The sequence below is a fragment of the Cydia amplana genome, chromosome 19 (genome assembly GCF_948474715.1).
Source record: "Cydia amplana chromosome 19, ilCydAmpl1.1, whole genome shotgun sequence".
Classification (NCBI taxonomy): Eukaryota; Metazoa; Arthropoda; class Insecta; order Lepidoptera; family Tortricidae; genus Cydia; species Cydia amplana.
The window spans coordinates 10,554,599-10,580,084 of NC_086087.1; the positions used below are offsets into that span (position 1 = coordinate 10,554,599).

A 25,486-nucleotide genomic window follows, 5' to 3' on the forward strand; every position below is an offset into this window, starting at 1 on the left:
TGAGTTGCCTAGCGCATTAACTGCAGGTAGGGGGTCCTACGTGACGCGGTACAATTAACCATACATTGTTAATACAATGCTAGCTGCTCCGGTTTTCTCATATTTAAATATTAATATTAAGATAAGCGTATTGATATACTCTTAATCAATTTTCTTAAGAATGGGTTTCTTAACATCAGAAGAGCTCTTACAACGACAAGGTTCTAAAGAATCGAAAGTGATCTTAATCAGTAATAACATATACTAATCTATGATCTTAGATCGACAACAACCTGTAAACACGCAGTTAAAAGTCAACATATTGCATTTCTCTAAATTTCATGTAAGTAACAAAAAAAAGTATTTTAGGTAGGTAACAGTAATTTAATAAAGTAATCACTACGTAATTTCCAACTGTCTTGATTTATTGGTGTTTTTGGAATCAGAATCACGTTGAAGTTTGTAATTAGAAAGAATTACGACATTTATTTATACTGTAACAAGTATAAATATTAAAGCGCCTTATCTCTGTCATAGGTATTCGCGACGCGTTGCTATTAAAATAATGCAGGCGTCTCAAAGCGATGAAACTTTTACCTTTACGTGTAGGTAATTCAGACTGCATTGCTGGTCAATTCTAACTCGATATTTTCATTTAGTTACATTTTTTATATTGCCTGGTCGAAATCCTAAAGTGCGATGCGTGAATCGTGCACGACGAATCGTTATTGGTATACTTTTGTAACTGATATGGAATATCTATCGACGACTCCACCTAAATACCCATTTTGAAATATACTAAGTAGCTACGAGCGAACTCGTTATGTAACAGCTACAACCAAAATGTGTAGATACAAGTACCTATGTATATAACGTAAATACAAGTTGCTGTAAGTTACGTCGTAAGCTACCTTGGCATTATAAAACGTCGTATCTGATATGGGATCTTCCATGGAGTTAGTACCTTTTGGAGTTTGGACGTTAGGTACAGGCATCCAGTGGCGCCCCCTGTCGGGCCGACTCGGCTCCCAGGCATGATAATAATAATACCTCCCCCCCTGGCTGCCACGACTCGGCGTCTTGCCGAAGCCGCCATCTCGTCGAGCTTTCCATGATACGCGCCATTTGAAGGCGCGCCATGTGCATTTTTCGCGCGCTATCCCCTAGCAACCAGTGGAGGTCAACCTCCATACAATGTTGTACTTAAGGTTGAACTATGACTATGGGCGTTAGTATGCTAATATGAATCCTTTTAGGATTTTCTTACTATATTTATAATTATATATGATTTAAAAGATACTCAAATACAATGGTATTTTTATTAAATAAAAAAAATACATTATTTTCAGTTCTATAAGTACATTAACAATTTAGTAAACTTTTACCAAATCAACACTCCAGTCCAGTCTGTTAATCTGAGATCAGAAATAAATAAGAAGATCCAATGTGTATTGTGAGTCTGTGTCTAACTCGATTTGTAATTTTGAAAGAGACGGGATTTGTGTTGAAATATTATTGTACTTAATCTAAGATTACACTCTACCTTAACTAATCTATAATAACGATTCATGATTATATTGTACATACATAGTGAAACATACTTAAAATAAATATTTTACAATAGATCCAATGCCAAATTGAACCATGGTCACATTAAATTAAACTAGGCTTACAATAGTCGTTTTAACAGCAATTCCATAAATAAATAGGATCACTTTCTGAGGCACACGCGAAACTGCATTCACACGCTTACATACCCGACTACTAAATCACTGTATACAGGCAGATCTGTTATGCCACTGCGCCCACAGGGCCACAATGAGTCACAAGTATTGGAAACAAGAAGCTATTTTACATAGTCACAAAATATACCTATACCTTCTACTATGTAATAATTGTATCCTTGTATTATACACTGAATTTACAGCTTATATCGGGAGGCTTTTCAAAATAGCATTCACACTTCATAAACTAAATGGTCACTATTGGACGCGTTAGAGTGCAGAGGTTTAGGTCTATGTACACAATACTGCTGAGTTGGTAAAAGAGAGGCAGGTCCGCCGGTCCGCCCGCTATTTCCCCTTGGCGGTGATGGTCACGCTCGACTTGGCCGGCTGCGGGATGATCGTTATCTCGTCACTGATCTTCAGTGGCTTCAGGAGTGGGTCAGAGTTGGCCGCCGGCGGGGGCGCTTTGCTCTTGTCCATAACGCGCTTGGCGACCACACTGTGAGCCGAATACACGTGGTTTTCAAACTGCTTGTACATCCCGAATGTAGCAGTGCAGACCGTGCACTTGTAAGATAGGTGGGCAGGTTTGAGCGCCATGTTGTGGTCGCGGGCCACGTGGCTGAGCAGTTTCCACTGGTACACGCGCCCGCAGACGGGGCAGCGGCCCGCGTCCTTGCCCTTGTTGGCGGCCTCCTGCATCGAGCTGGTCACCAGCCCGTGCGAGCCCAGCAAGTGCCGCTCCAGACCCTGGTCCGTGAAAAACCTGAACTGACACTTCTGGCAGTTCAGAGGTGGTCGGTTATAAATCATCTTAGGATGGATTTTCACTTTGTGGATCCACTGCATGTGGTTCCTCAGCTGCTCCAAGTCTTTGATGTAGCCATCGCAAATCTCACAAATTACGAAAGTCGCCTTCGAGTTGGGGGCGGCCGAGGACGAGGGCTGCGGCGCGCGAGGGAGCGGGGTGATGGATATTTTGGGGGTGGAGTTGTTGACTTGATTGTTTCCGATGGGATAGTTGGAGATGGTGGCGATGGTCGAGGGTTGGTTGTGCATGATCATGACGCCGCCGCGGATGAGGGGCGCGCCGGGCAGCGGGGCGCCGCGCGCGCCGGCCAGCGGCGGGCGGCCGCGCGGTCGGCCCAGAGTTGGCATTTGTGCTAGCCCTGGACCACCCACTAGTGGCGGTCTGCCCATGATGCTGTTCCCGGCCTGCACTCTATTTACGTTCGTCGGGTAAGCAGACCCTACGTTGTTCCGCGCTCGCAGCTTGGGTATTTTCGCAGGAGGCTCCCATTCTAATGGGGGTCCGAGGTTGAACTCTGGCTTGAATTTCTTGGCGCAGGCGATGAGATGCCGCGCCAGCTTGGTCTTGCTGTTGTCCTCGAAGTGGCAGTTGGCGCACTGCTGGTAGGCGGGCGCGCGTTCTAGCCGCCCACGTATATTATGCTCGGCCTCCATATGGAACAAAATGTCGTGAGGACTGCGAATCTCGAACGCGCAAGTGTTGCACTTGTAAATATTGTTCTTCATGTGAGGTGCTTCCATGTGGTGTGACATAACGAGCATAGATTCTGTCTTAAAACTACAAAATTCACATCTAATCTGTTTAAGTGCAAAGGGAGCATTAGTTTTCTTACTAAATTCTAGATTTTGAGTGAGTGAGGTGATAGCGGATTCTGTAGCTTTTGTACTTCGTCCGGACTTTTTCTCTTTGTAAAGTTTACGATTCTGTTGCTTCAGGAGGTCAGTTTGTACATACTCTTGGACTAGGTTCAGTCCAATGTTGATGAAGAACTGACCTAGAGTGCAATCAAAGTAGCTGTCTTTTTTACCAGACAGTCCTTTTGCTGTTAATCCCATTGCATCATTGACTTCGGCTATGGGATCATCTTTATTTTTAATGACTATGGTGTCATCATCACTCATTTCTGAGTCAGATGACTCACCATCCCATGAGTCATCATCATCTTCACGTTTTCGTTTCTGTTTCTTTTCTTTCTTTTCCTTAGGAGGTTCTTCTTCAGCACTCTGGGATTCCTGACTTTCCTCTTCGGAAACTTCTTCACCCCGCTCTATTCTTTCTTGTCTCTCTTTTTCTTTTCTTTCCTTTTCCGCTTCTTTTTTCTTTGCTTTCTCCTGTTCCTCTTTCAGTTTGATCTCTTCTAGCTCTTTACCAAGCTTGTCTACAAATTCTCTAAATGGTTGAATTGATGGTTTTTCATATACATATGGTACAATGAATGAAGGGGCCTCCACTACAAACATGTCATCTGTTAGGGAAGGCAGTATGTTAGGTTGTGGGGTGGGAGTAGCATTTTGAGTGGATGGGGTATTTGTCGTACTACTGCTTTTGCAGCTAACTGGGGTGATTGTAGTTCCTCGAGCCGCAATGCTTTGGCACAAGTTCTGGGCATCCATGGCCAAGGTAGAAGGGGGCTTTGTTTGAGCAGGTGTGGCACTTTTTCCAGACAAGATTGAATTAGTATCAATGATAACAACTGTTGGTTCTTTTTGTTCCGCATCATTTGGTCTGTTTTGTTTAGCGGCCAGTTCAACCAGACTTTTTGTGTCACTGATCACTATAGGTTTGGTTTTGTTCTGTGCTTGATTGAGAGGATCCTCAATGGAGACTTCTTCTATATCAGATTCATCATCACCATTTTCAATTTTTGTTTCATTCTCTTTTTCTTCCATAGCTTTGTTACTGTCCTGGGAATCACTTGAGCTGTCATTTGAGTCTGTACTCGAATTGGATGACTCGTCATCTTCATTTTCTCCGTTGTCTTCATTAGTAACCATGCAGTCATCATCATCATCACTGGTGATTTCATGAACTTCTGGGCTGGGGCATACTCCATTCTGCTCCTGGGGTTCATTTTCATTTTCTTCATTTTCATTCTCAGAATCACTGCTGTCTTGTTTTGGGTGGCTTCCTTGTGAAGTATCATCATCACCTTCTGTGCGGTCATCTGTAAATAAGGAAACTTCTGTTTAAGATGAAGATGAATTCATTTTAACAATTAATTACAAGTAAAAACATAGATTTGCATATACTTAATTAAAATCAGCTGTTTCACAGTAGCCTGATTGGATAGTTATTTAATTAAGCATTATTACTACGTATTTTAACATATTAAGTAGGTCATATCACGAACTTGACCGTCTTGACGAGAGGTCGCCGTGCGACGACTTAAAAAAAAAGCTAAACCGCTGGAAAGTACGTAAGAAATCGAAACATAACCATTAAACTTGAGCACCCTTAACCTACATTTGTTCGCATCCCCGGGGCCATAAAGTACATCAGATTGAAAGAAAAATATTATATTTAACAAATAGCGTCACCAAATCATGTGGTGCGGGCACCGCCATATGGGGTTCCATGGCATTTCTTCCCAATTATTATTTTTACTATTCAGGAGCAAATAATGAAAAATCATACAAAAATAACTTTCAGGAATATGTAAACACATTTAATTATTACCTGTAGCAGTAGATATCGACATAATCTTGCGATTTTATTACCGAAAACCAAAAAAATAGCACAATAGCACAGTAGCGGAAACCAAACCAAATCAAGCTGTCATTTTAAGAGGTTTTTAAACAAGACGCGTTCTCTGCGTTCCGAATACAAGTAACGGTTTTTTAACTTGATCAAGTTTGGATGAACTATTAAACAAAATAACGTAATCTATTACATTAAAAATACTGTTTCACGTAATCTGTAACTATGTTCGATTTGCCATTATTCTGTTGCACAAATATCCTAGCCTTCCAAATATTACCGACCACATCATCCACATAAAAGACCTTCTGTTAAAAAAAAATGAGCTTAGGAATGGGAGAATGGAGAGGAATATGAGAGGTGGAGGGGGAAAGACGCGGTATTCGGGTAGCGCGCACAGTAAAAAAAGCGCTAAAGTTTAAAATTAGTTCATATGGAAGTAATTACTAATTTTGACTCTTTTATCATAATTACTCACATATACTTATGCCAAAAAGGCTAATATGATTAGTAAATTACGTTTAGTTTATCAAATAGTTTCATCTAAATTTTATAAACAATAAATGAGGGCATGGCGAGAGACGATGGCAAGCGCCCCGACGGGGCAACATTGGTGCCGTGGAAACTAGGTAGGGCCCTGGTGTGGGACGCAACGTGCGTAGATACCTTCGCACAGTCCCATATCCAGGCGACCCGCAACCAGGCCGGCGGTGCGTCTGACCAGGCCCAGGTTCTCAAGCGCCGCAAATACTCGTCCTTACTTAAGGACTACGAGTTTGCGGCGCTCGCAGCAGAAACACTGGGCCCTTGGTCAGCCGACATGCAGGCCTTTGTGAGGGCTCTGTCGGGCCCTGGCAGTTCAGCGAGGAAACGCCGCCAGCGTAATGGGCACCATGCCACAGGCGGACCTGCTGTATTGAAATTAGTATTAATTTTAATTTGTTTGTAGTTTTAGTTTATTTTAATAAGATAGTTTATATTTCATATGTTATTTAAGCTTTAGTCGTAATCTAATTTATTTGTTATTATATAAATAAAACTTAATTGGTATTATCCATAAATAAATACATCTATATACCTCATAAATGAGCAATAATAGTACGAGGGCTGTTTGATAAGTACCCGTTTATGAAAAAAATAATCAGTTGTTTTTGTTTATATGCATTTATTTTTCTTCATAGTCTCCTTTTAACTCTATACACTTGTTCCACCTATATTCAAGCTTCAATAAACCATCCAAAAAGTATGATTTCGGAAAGTCATTAAAATAGGCCTCTGTGGCGGCAATGACTTCGTCATTTGATCCAAATCGCTTACCACCGAGCCATTTTTTCAGGTTGGGAAACAAAAATAAATCGCATGGGGTCAAATCTGGAGAATACGGGGGGTAAGGCAATAGGGCGTAGCGTAATTGTGTTAATTTAGCCATCACAACTCTAGACGAATGAGCTGGTGCGTTGTCGTGATGAGACAGTACTTTTTTATTTTTTAAATGGGGTCGTTTGTCCTTCAACCCAGCGTCAAATTCATCCAATAAATTGGCATAGTACTGCCCTGTTATCGTTTTCCCCTTTTCTAAGAACTCAATATGTATAATACCCTGCGAATCCCAAAAAACGGTCGCCATGACCTTTCCAGCCGATGGAACGATTTTTGCTATCTTTCGCGCAGGTTCACCCGGTAAAATCCACTGCTTCGACTGCCCTTTCATTTCCGGGGGGTAGTGGTGACCCACGTTTCGTCTACGGTCACGAAACGACGCAGAAACTCCTTCGGGTTACGTTTGAACACGGCCAAACACTGCTCCGAAGTAGTCAGTCGGTTCCGTTTTTGCTCCTCCGTGAGTAAACGCGGCACCCACCTCGCCGATACTGTCTTCATACCCAATTTTTCTTCTAATATGTTTTGTACCCGCTCGATTGGAACATTTACAGCATCAACGATTTCTCGAAGTTCAATTCGGCGGTCGGCTAAAACGATATTTTCAATTTTCTTAACCATATCGTCTGTAGTCACCTCAATTGGGCGGCCTGGGCGATCCTCATCAAAGACGGTTGTTCTCCCCCGCTTAAACTCGTTAAACCAGTATCTGACGGTTGTCATAGAAGGAGCACATTCATGGTAAACCGCTTGCATTCTTACTTTTATTTCATCACATGTTTTTCCTTCCAAAAACAAGAATCTAATTACAGACCGATACTGCTCTTTCTCCATTTTCACAATTTTAAGTTCACGCTTTCACTGAATCGCTGTCAAATGAGAAATAAACAAAAGAATGCTGTTTTTTTTTAAATTTTCCCACCTCTGAAAAATGGCTTAAAACGATTGTATACATATTTTCGGTCCGTGATATTAATACATTTGGAAAACGGGTACTTATCAAACAGCCCTCGTAATATCATCACTGCGCCCAAGTTGCGTGTTTAAACTTCTTTAAAAGTAATAGTTTCATATAGTTAAGAGAGATGTTATGTATAATTATCATTGGAGAGATTTAAAAAAATTAAGACCTTGGCGTGGGTAATTTATTTCTATTTTTAAGTACCTATGTGAAAAATATCATACCTAGTAAGTATGTTTTTACCGAAATACAGCCGAAGTTATTACCTAATCGCCGGCTTGACGGTGGATGATAATTAATAGGTAATTTATAGAGTATTTACCTAATAAATAAATAAAATACGAACGAGTCAGAATGAGGGACTTGTTCCTATTATCACTATCACTACATAGTATAAAACAAAGTCGCTTCCCGCTGTCTGTCTGTATGTATGCTTAGATCTTTAAAACTACACAACGGATTTTGATGCGGTTTTTTTTATAGATAGAGTGATTCAAGAGGAAGGTTTATCTGTAATTTGTTAACCCGTGCGAAGCCGGGGCGGGTCGCTAGTAATTTATAAAATGCTATTATGGCATGACGGTTAGTAGAATAGTAAAACACTGCAATAATATAAATAGTACAAATTTTATTTACCCCTATATCATATCATCCTACCCATACAAAAATTAATCTCTTCATTATTTTATCTAGTTGGGATGACACATGTCTTAGACAACTATTAAGTACATAAACAATTATATGTAGGTATGTATATAACTATTTTCAAGCCAGTTATTGGAATAAATTTATTGGCAAAATATTAAATACTTCTGTTTTTTAAAACTCCTGCAAGTTTATTACGAGCAATTATGCATTCACGACATTGCTCTGATTATTTTTCAGGTTTTTTTATTCCAATACCAATTAACATAATGCTGTTAAATTTATTTTTCTGGTTCATCCTCAGGCTCCTCCTCATCTATTTCTTCTATAGGCGGCTTTTTTCCAAAGTTTTCGTCAGGCTTCCTTATAACGCCCAGCTTTTCTGCAGCATCCAAGCACTTCTGAGCATATTCCTTAATCCTAGTTTGTTCTGGATTCTCTATTTTAGTCAAGGCCATCAAGATTTCCATTACTTCCGTTTCAAAAATCCTGGCAGCGATGTCACTGTCCCCATTTATAATATTCAGGACTATGTAGGTGCCTCTGTACTGAATCTCAGGGATAGGATTGGCTAGTAAGCACTTTAGTGTCTCCAGCCAGGGTCCTACATCCAAAAGCTTCCTACAGCAGACCTTGCTCACTGAAGTAAGAATACACAATGCTCCAGCGGCAGCCAAAACTGTGTCTTGATCTTCCTCTTGACACAAGATGTAGAGATATTTCGTTTTATCATTATTTCCTTCATAGGATTTGAGGACTTCTTCAGATTGGAGTAAATTACAGATGCACTGTGTGGCTGCCCTTATGAGCATTGCATGATCTTCATACAAATAGTGTTCGATTTTAGCCAGTCCTCCCTCCTTCAATATTCTGTTCCTGGTGGTTTCATTCATTCCTGCCAAGTTGCAAAGGGCCATCAGAGCCTCAAAGTTCTCTAAAGCACTGCAGTCTGGATGAAGTAGAGCCACCAAGGGTCTGATAACTTCCAGATTTCTCTGTCCAGGGAAAGCTACTTCTGGATTGATGGTGATCCCAATTCTTGCTAAAGCCTGAGAAGCCTGTTTCTTCCCTTTGTCAGTGCCTTCCAAAGCCATTGGTATCAACACTTTAGCTCCACCCTGCTGCACCACAATGCCCCTCAATTCTTGCAGATTGCAGATAGCATTAAATACTCTTGATATCAGTTCCCTAGAGTTGTGACTCTCTGTTTTGGCAAGGGCTACTAAGCCAGTGGTCACTCCAGCTTTGGCTAAGATTGTTAATCTTTTGTTTACAAAGTCTTGGTCATCTAATTCATGTTGCTCTGGCACATGATGTTTGGCAAACTTTGCTAATTCTAACATTTCAGGTAGGAGCTCCTGCTTGTCATAAGCATTACATAAGTTGACTAGGGTAGTGACTACACCATAGAGGCATGATTGGTCTCCAGTTTTGGCCAATTCAATTAGAGATTGTAGGGCAGGTTTGTCTTCCACTAACTTTTCCTTCACATCTGCATCAAGAGTAAGATAAGACAGGCCTTCTGCAGCCCATTTCCTCATGTCCTTGTCTTTTGCAGGATTGACTAGGAATCTTCTGCAAGCCTCTGCTAACTTCTTAGTTGAACCTTCAGCAAATGGCCGGATAGAAGCATCATCTCCACCAAAACTGCCAATTTTGCAGAGTCCCACCAAGGCTCTGACCCGGACAGAATCATCCTTGCTCTGGTATAGTTTTTTAAGTATGTCTACTCCTTTGTCAATGATGGCTCTAGCTTTGTCTTTCTTGGAAGCAGCAGCAATCAGACATTCACATGACACTTTTTGCTGAAGAGGGTCCTCAGTTTGGGCCATGACCAAAATCATTTCCATGATGCCTTCCTTTGAAATAATGTAATTGCCAACATCAAGAGGCCCTCTGAGTAGTGATGTGATAGCTACTGTCACTCTGACTTTTGACTCCAGGTCAGGTGCAAGAAGTTTGTCCCTGACAAATTCATCAACATGACTATTGAACTTTTCTCTTGCTTCATCATAGTACATGTTTTCATATATCCTTGCTAAGCAGGCAGCAGCAATGGTTCTTGAGGAATTAGTGATGGTCATGGCTGATTCATATTTGTACTCTTCAAGTTCACTGCACACTTCTAATAGTCGTTCCAAGCCTTTTATTTCAACAAATCTTTCAGCCCAGTTAATTGCTGTGTAGTGACAGTTCCTCATAATCAGCTCCATGATGGCATCTCTCGCTTCACCAGTAATGACTCTGTTAGTGATGGAGTATGTCAAGCAGCTGAGTAGCGTGTCAATTTCACTCTTATATTCTTCACACACTTTGGTATCCGGCTTGCTGTCCTTCTTGGTGTCCATGCCGGTGAATGTGTTCAGAATCACTTGTAAACAATACTGTGCTGCACTCACCCGCTCCTCGACATTACTGTCAATTATCTCTAAGATCCATGGAATGCCCACAATTTTTATAATGTTTTTTGTTCTCTCAACATCGCCCTTGCAGAGTTGACTGATAACCCGGATAGCATTTGTATAGATGTCTTGATTCTTCTCAACCTTTAATAGCTTTTGTATTTTCTGAACCACTCCATTGTTGAACATAACACTAGCACCTGAGTTTTCTTTTGCCAGCACCACCAAGTTAGCCATGGCTTTCTCTCGTTTTTCTTTTTCTTCCGCTACATCGAACACCAGTTTGAACATCTGTTCGACTTTGTTGCCGGTCTGCGCGGCCTGGCGCGCGCGCTCCTGCACTATGGCATGCAGCCGCGCGAGGACGGGCTGAATCGCCTTGTTCGTCGGCTCCACCGTAAACACCGCTTTCGCATCTCTGTATGCTTCTTCAAACTTCTCTAAACTTTCTAGCGCCTGCGCTCTTCGAAACAAAGCTTTCGGATCTTCTGGCACGATGCGTAGAGCCTCATCGCAGTCCTTCACCACCTTATCATACTCCTTCGTCTTGAGATAAGCGGCCGCACGATTTTTTAGGTAAGTCGCGTGGTCCCGGCTGTCTTTCTCGGATAAATCTACCGCCTTGCTGTAGTATTCGATAGCCTCTTCGTAGTTTTCGGCTTTGTAGGACTCGTTGCCCTTATTCTTGTAAGTTTCAGCTTCTTCGCTGTGTACACCCATTGTTACGTTTCACTGTAATGACTGCGGTACGTTGCGCCAGCTCGCTTTTAAAGTTTAATTAAGGAATATTCTGGTAAACTCGCGAACATTGCAAATGCACAACTAAAATAGAAATTTATTTTTATTCTCCTCCATATACGTAAAGTAGGCTGAAGTAAGACGGTATGTATTACAACTCAGGAACGTTCTGGAACTTCATGCCAACTTGTTTTTAATATGTCAAATACCCAATTAATTTTTACTTAGTAAACGATGTTGTTTTGGTAAACTATTTAAAGATCAAACGTAATTATTAGCAATATTAAACATATTGTTTGTGTATTTTTATTTTTAAAACCATTCTTGTCATGATTTACATAAACATTTGTATAAGTATTGCACGGACATAGTATTTCAACGCACGGCCATGACTAATCTGTCAAAACTGACAATTTAGGGATACCACAAGAAAATATTTATAATATTTATTTTATTTCAAGTTGTGAAGGTTGCAATTTTAATATACAAAATAGCAATCAAAACTTAAATCCAAATTAAACTATAACCTTTCAAATAATCCATTGACATTAAACTGTTAAAATAATAATACAACCTCCTGTCGTCTCAAGTCATTCGTTTTCGTTCCCAGTCACAGTTCGTTCCATATTCGTTCGATGAGTGTTGATAATTAATCTGTGGTCTTGTTAATCTGTGGTCTTGTTCTGCTCATCCTCGTGTGCTTTTGCTTTTGCCGAATTTCTTTGAAGTATTTAGTTAATAACTGCAGATATGGCTGCTATCAGTTTGTTAAATCCTAAAGCTGAATTCGCAAGGGCGGCCCAAGCTTTAGCCGTAAACATATCAGCCGCAAAAGGTATCCAAGATGTCATGAAAACTAACCTCGGCCCTAAGGGAACAATGAAAATGTAAGTAATTCCATTATAAATGAAGACTTTCCCTATTTCATTTTGAGTTAATATACAATTTTATATCTCTAGTTTTTCACTGTATCGATGCCTCAGCGCTTAATCGCTTTCAGTCACATTTGAAGCGAAAACAAAAATCATATGACCAACCGCTGACTATGCACGATCAGTGAAATTTTACATATAAGTTTTTTTAACTAAAAAAATCAATCTTGTATCAATACATACACCAACTACTTTCAATATAAATTCACTATCAATATGAACTGGGTGCAGCCTGTCTTTAAAAAGTTAAACTCATTAGTTAAAGCAGCAGTTTTAAACTTTCGTTCACGTATGAGTGCTTAAGCAATAAAGCATATGACGGGTTACGTTTCAAAACCGATGTTAAAATTATAAAAAAAAAATTGCAGGTTGGTATCAGGCGCCGGAGACATCAAGATCACAAAGGATGGCAATGTGCTGCTCCACGAGATGCAGATCCAGCACCCGACAGCGTCGCTGATTGCGCGCGCCTCGACCGCACAGGACGACGCTACGGGCGACGGCACCACATCCACCGTGCTGCTCATCGGGGAACTGTTGAAGCAAGCTGACATTTATATTAGTGAAGGTATTGCATTTATTCTATATTATCTTTTATGCTTAGATCCACTGGGGTAGATGATGTAACAGGCACCACATCTCAAAAAAAACCGACGTGACATGGCTGATAATTGTTAACTGAGTCCATCAAAATCATTAAAAACAATTAGTAAGGTAATTACAATATATTTATTTGTTAAAGGGGCCAATATTTTACTTCTATAGTTGTGGCTACACAAGCAAAATCAGTTATGACCCTCTGAATCCTCTGATGATGATTTGTCTCATGACATGATGTGTTGCTTATGATTGCTCTGCATCTACACTGCCAGGTACCACATTAGAACTTTGATTATTCAGACCTGTTTAACCAATACTAGTTTGGATAACCAAAACGTGAGGACAAGCAGACCTTATAACATAAAAACAACAGTATATTGAAAATTTACATAATAGTTCAGGTTCCACTGTACAAGTATTTGGATTCACTTCATAACTAGTATGTAAAGCAAAGCTACAAGAATTAGTACACACTTAATATTTTTCATTCCAGGTCTCCACCCTAGGATCCTAACAGAAGGTTTTGATGTTGCTCGCAATAAGGCTCTGGAAATTTTAGAAAACATGAAGGTCCCCATTGAGATCAAGCGTGAAAACTTGCTGGATGTTGTCCGCACATCCTTGAAGACTAAGGTAAGCAACTATTAGGCAAGGTCTGGATAATCCAGATTGCACACATGTACCAGAAACCACATTACTACAGTATTGAGCAGCTATTTTTTGTTATTATTTTGTCCCGTTAGCCAGGGGACAATATTAGAAGTTACAAAAACTATTGTATCACTTTATACAAGTATGCTTAGTAGATGGCCCTTTATTGAAAGGGTTTGTAACTATTATAAAAATGTTTTGTTGATTTAAATACAATAAAACCCGGGTTATAACAGTGACCTAAGGGAATGTAACTTTGGCATGACTGAAAGTTGATTTAACCTACAATCTTGTACTGGCCGTGTAAAAAATAAAACTTAACATATAAAACCTATAATACATCTTTTTCTAATACATTCTAACAGCAAAATATATGCCACTCAGCATAATGCCGACGACTAAAGCCGCGTCTCCATTACGCGCGGCGGCCGCGCGAGCAGTGTTCGACCGCGGCAAACCTGTATTTTGGCTCGCGAGCCTAGTTCGGCGCCATCTTGAACTATAGCTAGGGTTGCCATAATTAGTCGGAACTGATAAGGGACAGTGGTATTCTAGGGCCATATTGCGCCTCAGAAACTTTCGCTGGAGCTGGGGTAAGCTCAAGAAGGCTTGTGTTATGGGTACCCTACTCGGACAACGATATATATAATATATAAATAAAAATACTTCAATAGGTACATAGAAAACAACCATGACGCAGGAACAAATATCTGTATCACCATACAAATAAATGCCCTTACCAGGATTCGAACCCGGGACCATCGGTTTCATACTCTTCATAGGCAGGGTCACTACCCACTAGGCCAGACCGGTCGACAAAATACGGGACAAAAACGGGACCAGTAAAAATACGGGACGTGATACTTAAATACGGTGACAGTCCCGTATATACGGGACGTATGGCAACCCTAACTATAGCGCGGCGGCCTCGCGCGGCAGGCGATCCGACGAATTCGACGATCGATCAGTTTGTACTCGGGAACCGTGGACGTACGTCGTCGTGCAGCTGCCGCTTTTATAATCGAACGAGCGAGCGAAGCGAAGTGAAGTTCTTACATTCAACTTGGAGCACACGGCTGGCTAGGGGCACGTCCCGGCATTTCGATGTTTTTAAGCTGAACTATCAGAAGATAGTTTGATACACAATAACTTAAGTAAATTTCTTCTAATTTAAATTAAATTGGGTAAACGTGTAGTTGAGGGCATTCTATTTTAGTCATTAAATTATGAGCAGGCTCGATCAAGGGGTTATTGAGCTAGAAGAGCTTAGAAGGCTAAAAAGCTATTTGTGAGGGGTCTTGCTATTCTGGTCATTTTTTTGCAAGAAAGTATGGTCGAGTTTGGTATCAAATGAAAGTGCTCGGCTTACACATTTATAATATAGTTTTTAAATTTACAATTTTAAAATAATGATGTTACATTTTGGCGAACCGCGAGTTCTCAGTTCGGGGCGAACTACTAGTTATTTATCATATTATTCACAAGAAACCTAAACGGAAAGTTCGATGGTGGATGAAAAAGATGTTTATGAATAGAATACTACATGGTGGTGTGAGACGTGAGACTTATGGAAGACATGAGATATGAAGTTGATTACAAAATTTCACAAGAATGACATCAAAAGATTACGAACTTTTAAAAGCATTAATTCCATGCATCACTTCTTAATGATCTGTTGCGATAATCACTACATTTACTATTCCATAGAAACTGTTTAGTTCCGTATAATTTAATTAAAGTACGACACTTTTCATTATCCATGTCTGCTGCCGCGCTCGCGAGCCAACTGAAATATGTACACATCCGTCCCAACTGCGCGCGAACATTCCTTTGCCGCGCGCCGAAACACCGACAATGAATGGTTCGTCGCGAGCCGCGTTCGAGCGAGCGAATGATCGAGTTAGCTCGCGAGCCAGCCCGGTATCGATTACGCGCGGCTGCCTCGCGAGCCAATGTTCGATAGCTTGCCGCGCAATATGGAGACGGGGCTTAAGATACTTAGGCCATGGCCGCTGGTTTTTAGGGCAACCAGGGAAAACACAAAATAAAACAAAACTAATTAAGCAGAGAACTTTATGTTGCCAGGTGCACGCCAGTCTCGCTGAAGTGTTGACGGACGCGTGCGTGGACGCGGTGCTGGCCATCCGCACGCCCGGCAAGCCCGTCGACCTGCACATGGTGGAGCTCATGGAGATGCAGCACAAGACCGCCACCGAGACCACACTCGTCAGAGGTAAAATGAACCAAATAATCCATTTTGTACTATACAGGTTACCTTTTATTTTTCTTCTAATACGGTGAACTACCCTATGTTTGGTGGTACTCTACAAAAATAGGTGTTAATAACTGATAGTTTTTAATGTGAATCATTGGGTTTGTGGATTTACTAAGGTGATACACCTATTAAAGATTATCACCTAGGGTTAAGGGTTATAATTCTCCTGTGTAGACACGTAAATTAATTGAACCCCTCACTTCCCAGCTAAGAGAATTTTGCTACCATGTGCTTTTCACATCACCTTCACCCACCCAGAAGAAAAAGCACTTTGGCTTTTCCAAACAGTTGATGCGAAAATCAATCATAATCCGCAGAGTCGTGTTTGGGCTGGCAAATTTAGACCCATGGGTGTTGAAGGTTTAGTGAATGAGCAGATAGTCACAAAGTGATTTATTCCAGGTCTCGTGTTAGACCACGGCGCGCGCCACCCGGACATGCCCAAGCGCGTGGAGAACGCCTACATCCTCACCTGCAACGTGTCGCTGGAGTACGAGAAGACCGAGGTCAACTCCGGCTTCTTCTACAAGTCGGCCGAGGAACGCGAGAAGCTGGTCGCCGCAGAGAGGGACTTCATCGACCAGAGGGTCCAGAAGGTTACATTTCTTTTGTAAACTATAAATTGTTTGGGCGGCTAGCAGAGGCAAAGTGGGCTGTTGGATTTCGATAGCCAAGGTAAAAGACGACGGGAATCGGCAGTCCTTTGTCTTTTAATATTAGGCATTTCAGGATGCACTGACTAAAATTACCAGAGCTATGTGTAGATCGAGTGGAACTCCTTATTAACCTTTTCAACGCCAAGAGCTACTAAAGTGGTCGAGTGCTGTCGTGCCCATGACGCCAACAGCCACTAAAAAGGCTATGACGGACGCTGTGAAAGCAATTTTCCTGCTGACAGATAAGGTTTATTTTCGCTCTTCATATTGCAACCATTTGGCGTATAAGCCACATTTTAGTATGGGACGAAAAGCGTTGAAAAGGTTAACAGTTACAGTCGACTGTGGCCGTCATCGAAGTCTTGCCACGGACGCCAACAACGGCTACAGCCGACAACTTCGCCAATGTAATAGGGATTTACGCGGGACTCCGTAAAGTTCAATTTCGCTTAAATAATTGCGATCGCCCGGCGTCGGGAGCACGGCATATTACTTCGCCGTCTGGCGGTTAAAAGGTTAAATCAGCGTCGTAAGGATACCATATTTTGTTTACAGATTATCGCCCTAAAGAAGAAAGTATGCGACGGCACGGACAAGACGTTCGTCGTCATCAACCAGAAGGGCGTGGACCCGCTGTCGCTCGACGCCTTCGCCAAGGAGGGCATCGTGGCGCTCCGCCGCGCCAAGCGCCGCAACATGGAGCGCCTCGCGCTCGCGTGCGGCGGCCAGGCCATGAACTCCGTCGACGACCTGCAGGAGGAACACCTTGGCTACGCCGGGCTCGTCTACGAACACATCCTCGGTGAAAACAAGTTCACCTTCGTCGAGGAGTGCAAGAACCCGCTATCCGTCACCATCCTCATCAAGGGACCGAATAAGCACACGCTGTCTCAAATCAAGGATGCTATCCGCGACGGTCTCCGAGCTATCAACAACACTATTGAAGACAAGGCGGTCATCCCCGGCGCTGCAGCCTTTGAAATTAAAGCTAATGTTGAACTGCAGAAGTTCAAAGACACTGTTAAAGGAAAGGCCCGTCTCGGCATCCAGGCTTACGCGGAGGCGTTACTCATCATTCCCAAAACTCTAGCGATCAACTCCGGATACGACGCGCAAGATACCATCGTGAAACTGCAAGAGGAGTCGCGCTTGAGCCCCGACCCGGTTGGCTTGGACCTGAGCACCGGCGAGGCCATCAAGCCTATGGATCTTGGAATTGTTGACAACTACATTGTCAAGAAGCAGATCCTGAACTCGTGCTCCGTGATCGCCAGCAACCTCCTCCTCGTCGACGAGATCATGAGAGCTGGCATGAGCAGCCTCAAGGGATAGTCGCCAATTATTTTTTGTGGTGTAAAAATAATGTCTCAAAATAATGATTTCGCTTTATTGAGAATAATTTTAGTTTGTTCAACAATATTTTGGTTTAAATAACATTGCATTTAATGTTACTACATATATTCTTATACTCTTTCACTTTTGCATAAATGCTGTTCACAAGTATTAATATTAAAAATAAATATAACTAACATTGATTTTGTTTTTTTTTGTTTTTTCGTATATCCTCCGAAAATATGGTAGCACTACACATTGTACACTGTGTATTTTACATAGTGATATAATTATTGTTTATGTGTAGCAATAACTATAGTACCATTGTCCATACAGTTAAATAATTTTATATTTTGTAGTTAGATTGAATTTTATAGCTATAGCTCTTGTTGAATATCAGTCAACTGGATATACTTTTTAATAGGGTGTACGTGGATAAAAGATAGTAATTCTATGATCTATGCCCTGGTAATAGTAAATACGATACAAGTGCAAAAACAACGTTTTACAGTACATATGGCCCTTTGAATTTTCGTCATAGTTACGTAATCTGCTAATTATCGCACTAGTGCGGTAAAATAGCACCATATGTAGGTATGAACTGTAAAATATATTATATAAAGTGGTCGTAAAATGCACAATTCAGTTTATAGGAATAGTTAACAGTTTGCACCTATCCATTAAATATAATAGAGACATCGATTTTCCTTATTCTAGATGTACTTAATTAAAAATCTTATCATTCTATTGAGAAATAAAATATTAAATAACCAATAGGCCATGCCTCTTGAAAAATGACTGCAAAAAAAACCAGACCTCATTGAAGATAAATGATAAATTATGTATTTATTGACTTAATTAAAACCCTTTATTACATGACTTTTGTGTTGTTAAAAATAACTGATATACTTTTTTTTTATTAGGTAAATACTGCCTCCGATATTCCCCATAATATTTTGACTGTACCTACAGGTCCTACACCTACTTTACTATAGGCTCTAGCTAATGTCCTTTTTGCATATAGTTTTATAAAATCCAGAACCAAGATTACAGTTCTGAATACCAGATAGGTGCATTACCGATATCCTATTTTGCCTCGGAGTTCGTACACAGTCTAAATGGAAATCATTTTCTGACAGTATTTACCGTTTTCAAAATCAGATTATTAGAGATCAAAACATAACTACAGCCTACTCGCATTGGGTTTTAACATTGAATGGTGACATCTATACACAACAAACAGTTCTAAAATTATCATTAATTAACACATTTAATATTACTATGTTATAGCTACTTACATGTACCCAACAAATACGTATTTTTTAAATACAAATAAAAAGTTAACATCACCTGATGTGCCACATAATAAAAAAATAGAAAACACAAGTTGCTTGTGGGAATCAAAACTGATGACTAGTCACATTGACATTATGATATTTAAGAGGTTTTTGTAAATAAAGCTTTAAATGATCTTATTTGTACTTATATTATACTATACATAATAAGGTAAATTCGTGGTCAAAATAATTATAGTCATTAGTAACACTTTATGATGCGCGCCCAAAATGTACAAATATTGACAGGTTTATAATTTGGCAACGCAAATGGGAGTCAAATTTAAGTCACTTAAATGAAGGGTTACCACACTTAATTTGGTTCCAGTGAGTTCCGGATTTTACAACCTGAATGTTCTAGGAACTGAAGTAGATTAATTTCGCATAATGTTTATTGATGGTAAAACACTGGTAACCCTGCTTGGAATAGTTGGAATGGAAGTCATATAGCCAGCCAGCAGTGACTAAAACGTTCAAACAGCATTCCCGTCACCTCTTAACACTATAAGTAAACATCTTAAAGATTATTCCTTGGTAAGTGTAGTACTTTTTAGCTTACCTACACCAGTGCTTAAGATATTCATGCATCATTGGCACAGCAAATTGTACGCAAAGCAAATCTGACGAATGGCATTTGCAAATTACTCGCGCACGGTACATATTGCATACTATAGTAGTTTCCCGAATAAGCTGTTATATGAATTTGAACCATATAGATTAAGATGGTAAAATTGCTTGTTCATTGTTTCTTCTCAGTCAGTTCGGATGTTATCCTTTCGGTAGCCACCACACTGCATACAAAGATTGGACTCTTAGCTCAAAAAAACACTTGAGTAAAGCTCTACTATACTAGGCAATGCACATGAGGAATTAGCGAACTCTTCGCCAAACAAAATACGCGTTCACCACATCTATGAATAGAAAATATGAGAAAATCGAAATTTCGTTATCTGCCTCTTTATCCCTAATGCATATTCGAGAGATAAAAACGCAAATAGACGAACGAAAAGTGGTGTGCGGTGGGTCTAGACTGGACGCTTCTGAGTAACACAGATGGCTGGCCAAACTACAACTAGTTATTAGCTTAATTAGCCTTGTCCTGCTTCTGGGCGGCCGCGGCGCGCTCGGCGCGGTCGAGCGAGGCGATGTTCATGGCCGCCACGATGCCGTGGAGGACGGAGATGGCTGCCTTCACCACCGCCACTGGCATGGAGACCAGAGCAATGAGCTTGTACAGGCCGATTCCGAGAACTGGAAAATAAATTGTAGCATTTTTAATATGTTATATAAAATTGTGAAATGGGTATGCTGCAAAATATTAGAATCTCTTGAAAGTTATAATAAAACAATAGTTGTTGGATGGTTTTACAACTTATTTGTATAGGTATTATTTATTAAAAATGCTAAAGTAATCTAAATTATCTAAAATTCTAAAATATTTGCACAAGGCGTTATATAGCAATCAACATTAACAACACCCATATCTGCCAATGATAAATGAGTAACAGATTTCATACTAATACAAAATTTTGCAAGGTTTTGATACTTTTGTTGAACTGACCATCTTTGGTGCTTGTCGTTCTACAAGGTTTCCAATGTATTTTTCTTAAATGGTTGTAATGTAACAACTATAATTTCATATAAAAGGAAATTATAATTAAAAACAACATTTAATATACTGTACAAGTTGTACAACAAATAATAAGGAAATACTTTTTTAACTATTGTGTTCTGAGTGTTCTGACTTCTGAAAGTACCTATCTATTTAGCATAGGTTGATGCACTGAATACATAAATAGTCAGAACTCACTGTTTGCTACTAATGGTTTGTTTGCTACTTATTCATTCATCAACACAAAACAACGACTTAGGTCAAGATGATAAGATTACATATATACAGTCCTGTTAACAAACGTACAATATAAAATAAGAATTACAATAATCAGCTAAGCTAAATATTTGGTGGGACTTTTTTGAATCCTATATGCTTTCATAATTTGACACACTTTTTAGGGTTAAAACGGGACCCTATTACTAAGACTCCGCTGTCCGTCCGTCTGTCACCAGGCTGTATCTCACGAACCGTGATAGCTAGACAGTTGAAATTTTCACAGATGATGTATTTCTGTTGCCGCTATAACAACAAATACTAAAAACAGAATAAAACAAAGATTTAAGTGGGGCTCCCATACAACAAACGTGATTTTTGACCGAAGTTAAGCAACGTCGGGCGGGGTCAGTACTTGGAGGGGTGACCGTTTTTTTGCTAGTTTTGCTCTATTTTTTGTTGATGGTGCGGAACGCTCTGTGCGCGAGTCCGACTCGCACTTGGCCGGTTTTTTTTAATTTATCCTCGTAAGTGTACTTGTACAAGTACAAATTAAATTCGAGTTTGAACTCGACACAAATAAAAGAAAGTTCCAAATTCAAAAGTGCCAAAATTGGCCCGGGTCTTATGAGGCTTTAGCAAACTAAAATAACTAAATGCATATTACCTGTAGGGCCAGTGTAAAAGTACATAACATACAGAGCCGCATAGAATGCTTCGTTCCCAGCACACATGAAGAAAAGCACATTCTTGTTGGTATAGTACAGCCGCATGATGGGGTTCCCAGACATGTCAATCAGCTTGTGCGAAGCCTTGCCCTGGACAGTCACCGAGTGCAGGTAGAGCCAGTGGCAAGTGATGTCGATGGCCATGGAGATTTGGAACCAGAAGGTGTACTTGGGGTAGAAAGTGGCGAGGGTCATCATGAGGCCTGCAGTGCCAGCGCGGTCAGTTAGCTGGTCTAACATTCCTCCAAACTTAGTACCTAAAAACAATGATATGCAAATAAATGAGTATATTATCACAACAACAACATTTTTTTTATAAAGTACATATCATTCATATACACATTTTAAATAATTTGTTTTTGCATAATCAATGAATATGACTTTAATCTTACTGTGTGCTGAAAACTTCAATACCTACGTGAAAGTACTATGATTGTACCTATACATACATAGTCTATGCAAGACTATTTATTGGTCATAATATTTATATAGGTAACTCATTTAGACTACAAAATATGATTAAATTAGCTTAATTTATAAGTTCTATTAAATTGATCAATTCCCTATTCATGTATTCGTTAAAAACAGTACACACAAAAACAGTAAACGCAGTTAATCTAAGTGTACGGGTCATGAGGTCATTCTAAGATAGGGTAAGTAATTGAATTAAGTGATGCCTTACTTACTCTGATTAAAGAACCGCGCAGCATGGCCATCCACGGCGTCCAGCAGCGCCGAGGTCACGTAGCAAATCACCGCGAAGACGCAATGCGTCGGCATATAGTAGAAGGATATGATAGCCAAGATGACCCTGACGAATCCTGAAATAATATAATGTAAACAATACAAATCAATAGTTCGCCATTTGTTTACAGTTACACATGACCAAAACACTTACCAATGATATTGGGAACAAAGAGAAATATGTTTTCTTGGGTTTCTGGCATCTTCGAAGATAGGTGTTTTAAATTGAATAAACTTTAAAATATAAAATAATATTATAGGCGGCGCCCCAGGAACAGAATTTGAATGAATGTGAATGGTGAATGAGTATATGAGGAACAAACAAGGAATGACGTAATGACATAACACAGCGGTTCTCAATCTATTTTTTGACGGAACCCTCTTGGAAAGCGAAATACTTGATGGAACCCTCTACAATACGGTGGCGGCTTGGAGGATACAACTAAACGGAGTAGCCATTAACAGGCTTTCCCCTCTGTCGAAAATAGGCGGCCAACGGTCATACACAATGTATGGACTGACGTTTATCTGACATGGCTATTTTTACGTTACGCATACATTTGACGTTCCCCTCCCCCGCAAAAATCGGCAGACTGTTTTGTACAGAAAATTACAGACATGGCGTCTCCGTTTGATTATATCCTCCAAGGGTGGCGGCATACTAAAATTTTTCGAGGCGACTAAAGCATAGTGTTCTAAATTCTTGCGGAACCCCTGCAGGGGTGTCGCGGAACCCTAGGGTTCCGCGGAACACATAGAATATGGCTGACATAACATATCATGATATCATAAATCTAGATCTAGTATAACTGGATCAGGCAGGAGCAGGGGAATGACCTAACGGGATAGTCTTATGTATCTTTCAGTAGGAGTAGCACAGAAAGCGCTATTATTGTTTGTCCTTGTCACTGGCTCACTTTTTTAAATTCCCCACCGTAAAAGTCATAACACACTACCGCACCGCACCGCGACCTTGGTGCCCTGCATCCATAAGTGAGAGCGAGAAACAGATATCTCTTTCGGTACAAATAACCCGAACAAATGTCGTGTTTTAGTATGTTGTCAGGAAATTTAAATATTTTCGCAGTGCGCATGTTCTGTCGGTTCTCCCTGGTTCTCCCTCACGGGCGCACGCGTTTAGCATATCTATAGAATATATACTAGATCTATGGTTATTGACGTTTAAGTGAACGAATGATAATGACAAAATAAATAAAAATAATGAAATAAAGTAATAAAAACATTAAATATTCTTTTATTATTTCTAAGTGATATGCCGATCAACAATGAATAAATTTATATTTAATTAATTTACAACCATGACAATTTTACTTCCACGGTGAGTTACTACTGAAAAAAAAAAACCAGTAGTTGACGCTGTTTATCGCTTGGGGGCGTCGTGTTCGTTAAAAAAATGTTAGTAGGAATCTGTCGAAAATGAAGAATTCGGTTTTGCTAATAGTTAGAACTTTAGTTATGTTGTAGGCGAATATTTTATCATGGTGTTTTATTAGCTAGGTAGTGAAATATATAATTTCGAAGGGGCAGGCGGTGAATCCGGTGCGTAAAGTCATAAGACTTGTGTCATCTGACTGCACTTCCTTTAAGATGGCTCCTCCGCCGGAGTATGATAAGGAACCAAAAGCCCCGGATAAAAGTGCGACTAATATTCCCAGTGAAGATTCAAAAGCATTGTACAATCTAGTTAATGAACATCAAACCAATTCGGACTCTAAATCTACGAATTCGTCTGCCAACGCCGAAGTGGAGGTAAGTTGACCTCTTTGCTGCCATTTTATTTAAATTTTGAAGTCTTTGCGAACTCTGTCGGTTTTGCTACCGGCTGTAGCTAACTGGCGTCGCGTGCCGTACAAGTATTTCGTAAACAGAAAATTGTGGTCCTATGTGAGTGATACTCAACACGTTTCGTGTGTACGAAAGTGAAAAATGGCGAAGTAATTGAATGTCAAAAACAATTTGCACTTTTTATCAAACAAGTGGTAAGCATGAGTTTGCACTATTTACAGACTATATTCTATGCATCCAGTAGTGATCATATTGCCCTTGTGAACAGTAATACAATTCCTTTGTTGTTAACCATACAAAATAAAAATGTACAAATACCTGTTTATCTATGACTACCTACGAAATATGATCTTGCTTGAAGTTTATGTGACAAATACGACTAATAAAACTGTGCACATAATACTTTTGTTAAGAAGTAGGTATAAAATGTAAGTTCATAAAAGTAGGTTGTGGCAACAAAAACAGGTAACTCAAATTAAAGTCAAGGTTTCTACTCAGTTACAAAATTACTACCTTGATTATTGTTCAGGCCAGGTATTTACAATCAAATTTTATCTAAATGTAAGCTACAATGTTACCTATTTTCTGCTTTTATGACACCCTCTTTTCTTGCAGAATTCTATTACAACATAATTTTGCACTCTCATATTATAGTCTCATATCAATCTCAAAATTTTCGGCTTATATTTTTCTTTAAATATTGCACAACTTTCACCACAACTCACTATTTTTGGACTTACTTGGATTGAAAACTGGAACACCATAATATTCTTGTATATTAGCTAGAGCTAAATCAGGTTAGCAAGGTAATGTTATTGGACAATAATTAAATTCGAAATTACCACTATGTATACACAACCAGCGATTTAAAACCCTAAATTATCTACCAAAAGGCATACATTACACAAGAGAAAGAGATTAAGAAAAATATAATAACTGATAAAAAAACAACTTGATTATATGTATAATATTCCAAATAAAAAAAAGTGTAGTGTAAAACATTAAATAAAATGGCCCACATACTATTTCCGGAATCCTCATACTTGTTTATACATAAAGAGTCAATAGGGAATAAAAACTTGTCAACATAGAACACTTCTATTCTAAAGCATGTAGATTATCTATATTTATTTATAAAGTGCAAGATGGAATATCTAAATGAATAAACTCACACAAATGTATCTAATTATTAGTATATTATGCAAATATGCACACATTCTTATTCTCAACCACACAACTTTCTAATGAGCAGTAATCTAA

General features: G+C 39.8%; 6 protein-coding genes across 6 annotated transcripts in view; 3 read left to right on the top strand and 3 right to left on the bottom strand.

Moving 5' to 3' along the window:
• The window catches only part of LOC134656933 (sn-1-specific diacylglycerol lipase ABHD11-like), a 46,959-nt gene extending 23,177 nt beyond the window's left edge, over nucleotides 1-23,782 (top strand). Inside the window, exon 4 of the transcript XR_010097567.1 lies at nucleotides 23,765-23,782. The gene's annotated coding sequence lies outside the window, so the exon portion shown is untranslated. The remainder of the gene's footprint in view (nucleotides 1-23,764) is intronic.
• LOC134656726 (MOG interacting and ectopic P-granules protein 1-like) lies at nucleotides 1,285-5,462 on the bottom strand. The gene is made up of 2 exons (XM_063512238.1): nucleotides 5,194-5,462; nucleotides 1,285-4,681 (listed from the first exon to the last, which is right to left on the bottom strand). The coding sequence occupies exons 1-2, from the start codon at nucleotides 5,213-5,215 to the stop codon at nucleotides 2,052-2,054; spliced, it is 2,652 nt and encodes an 883-aa protein (XP_063368308.1). The 5' UTR covers nucleotides 5,216-5,462; the 3' UTR covers nucleotides 1,285-2,051.
• On the bottom strand, nucleotides 8,466-11,483 carry LOC134656779 (protein unc-45 homolog B). Its single transcript, XM_063512303.1, has one exon. The coding sequence runs from the start codon at nucleotides 11,320-11,322 to the stop codon at nucleotides 8,482-8,484; it is 2,841 nt and encodes a 946-aa protein (XP_063368373.1). The 5' UTR covers nucleotides 11,323-11,483; the 3' UTR covers nucleotides 8,466-8,481.
• On the top strand, nucleotides 12,051-17,989 carry LOC134656812 (T-complex protein 1 subunit zeta). Its single transcript, XM_063512337.1, has 6 exons — nucleotides 12,051-12,227; nucleotides 12,641-12,840; nucleotides 13,366-13,505; nucleotides 15,609-15,756; nucleotides 16,201-16,394; nucleotides 17,010-17,989. The coding sequence occupies exons 1-6, from the start codon at nucleotides 12,091-12,093 to the stop codon at nucleotides 17,784-17,786; spliced, it is 1,596 nt and encodes a 531-aa protein (XP_063368407.1). The 5' UTR covers nucleotides 12,051-12,090; the 3' UTR covers nucleotides 17,787-17,989.
• Nucleotides 20,174-22,694, bottom strand: LOC134657052 (CDP-diacylglycerol--inositol 3-phosphatidyltransferase). The gene is made up of 4 exons (XM_063512606.1): nucleotides 22,575-22,694; nucleotides 22,363-22,497; nucleotides 21,616-21,933; nucleotides 20,174-20,371 (listed from the first exon to the last, which is right to left on the bottom strand). Exons 1-4 carry the CDS (start codon nucleotides 22,621-22,623, stop codon nucleotides 20,205-20,207), a joined length of 669 nt encoding a protein of 222 aa, XP_063368676.1. The 5' UTR covers nucleotides 22,624-22,694; the 3' UTR covers nucleotides 20,174-20,204.
• LOC134657161 (uncharacterized) overlaps nucleotides 23,781-25,486 on the top strand; it is a 56,244-nt gene continuing 54,538 nt past the window's right edge. Inside the window, exon 1 of the mRNA XM_063512714.1 lies at nucleotides 23,781-24,190. Coding sequence (XP_063368784.1) covers nucleotides 24,029-24,190 — 162 coding nt within the window. The 5' untranslated portion in view covers nucleotides 23,781-24,028. The remainder of the gene's footprint in view (nucleotides 24,191-25,486) is intronic.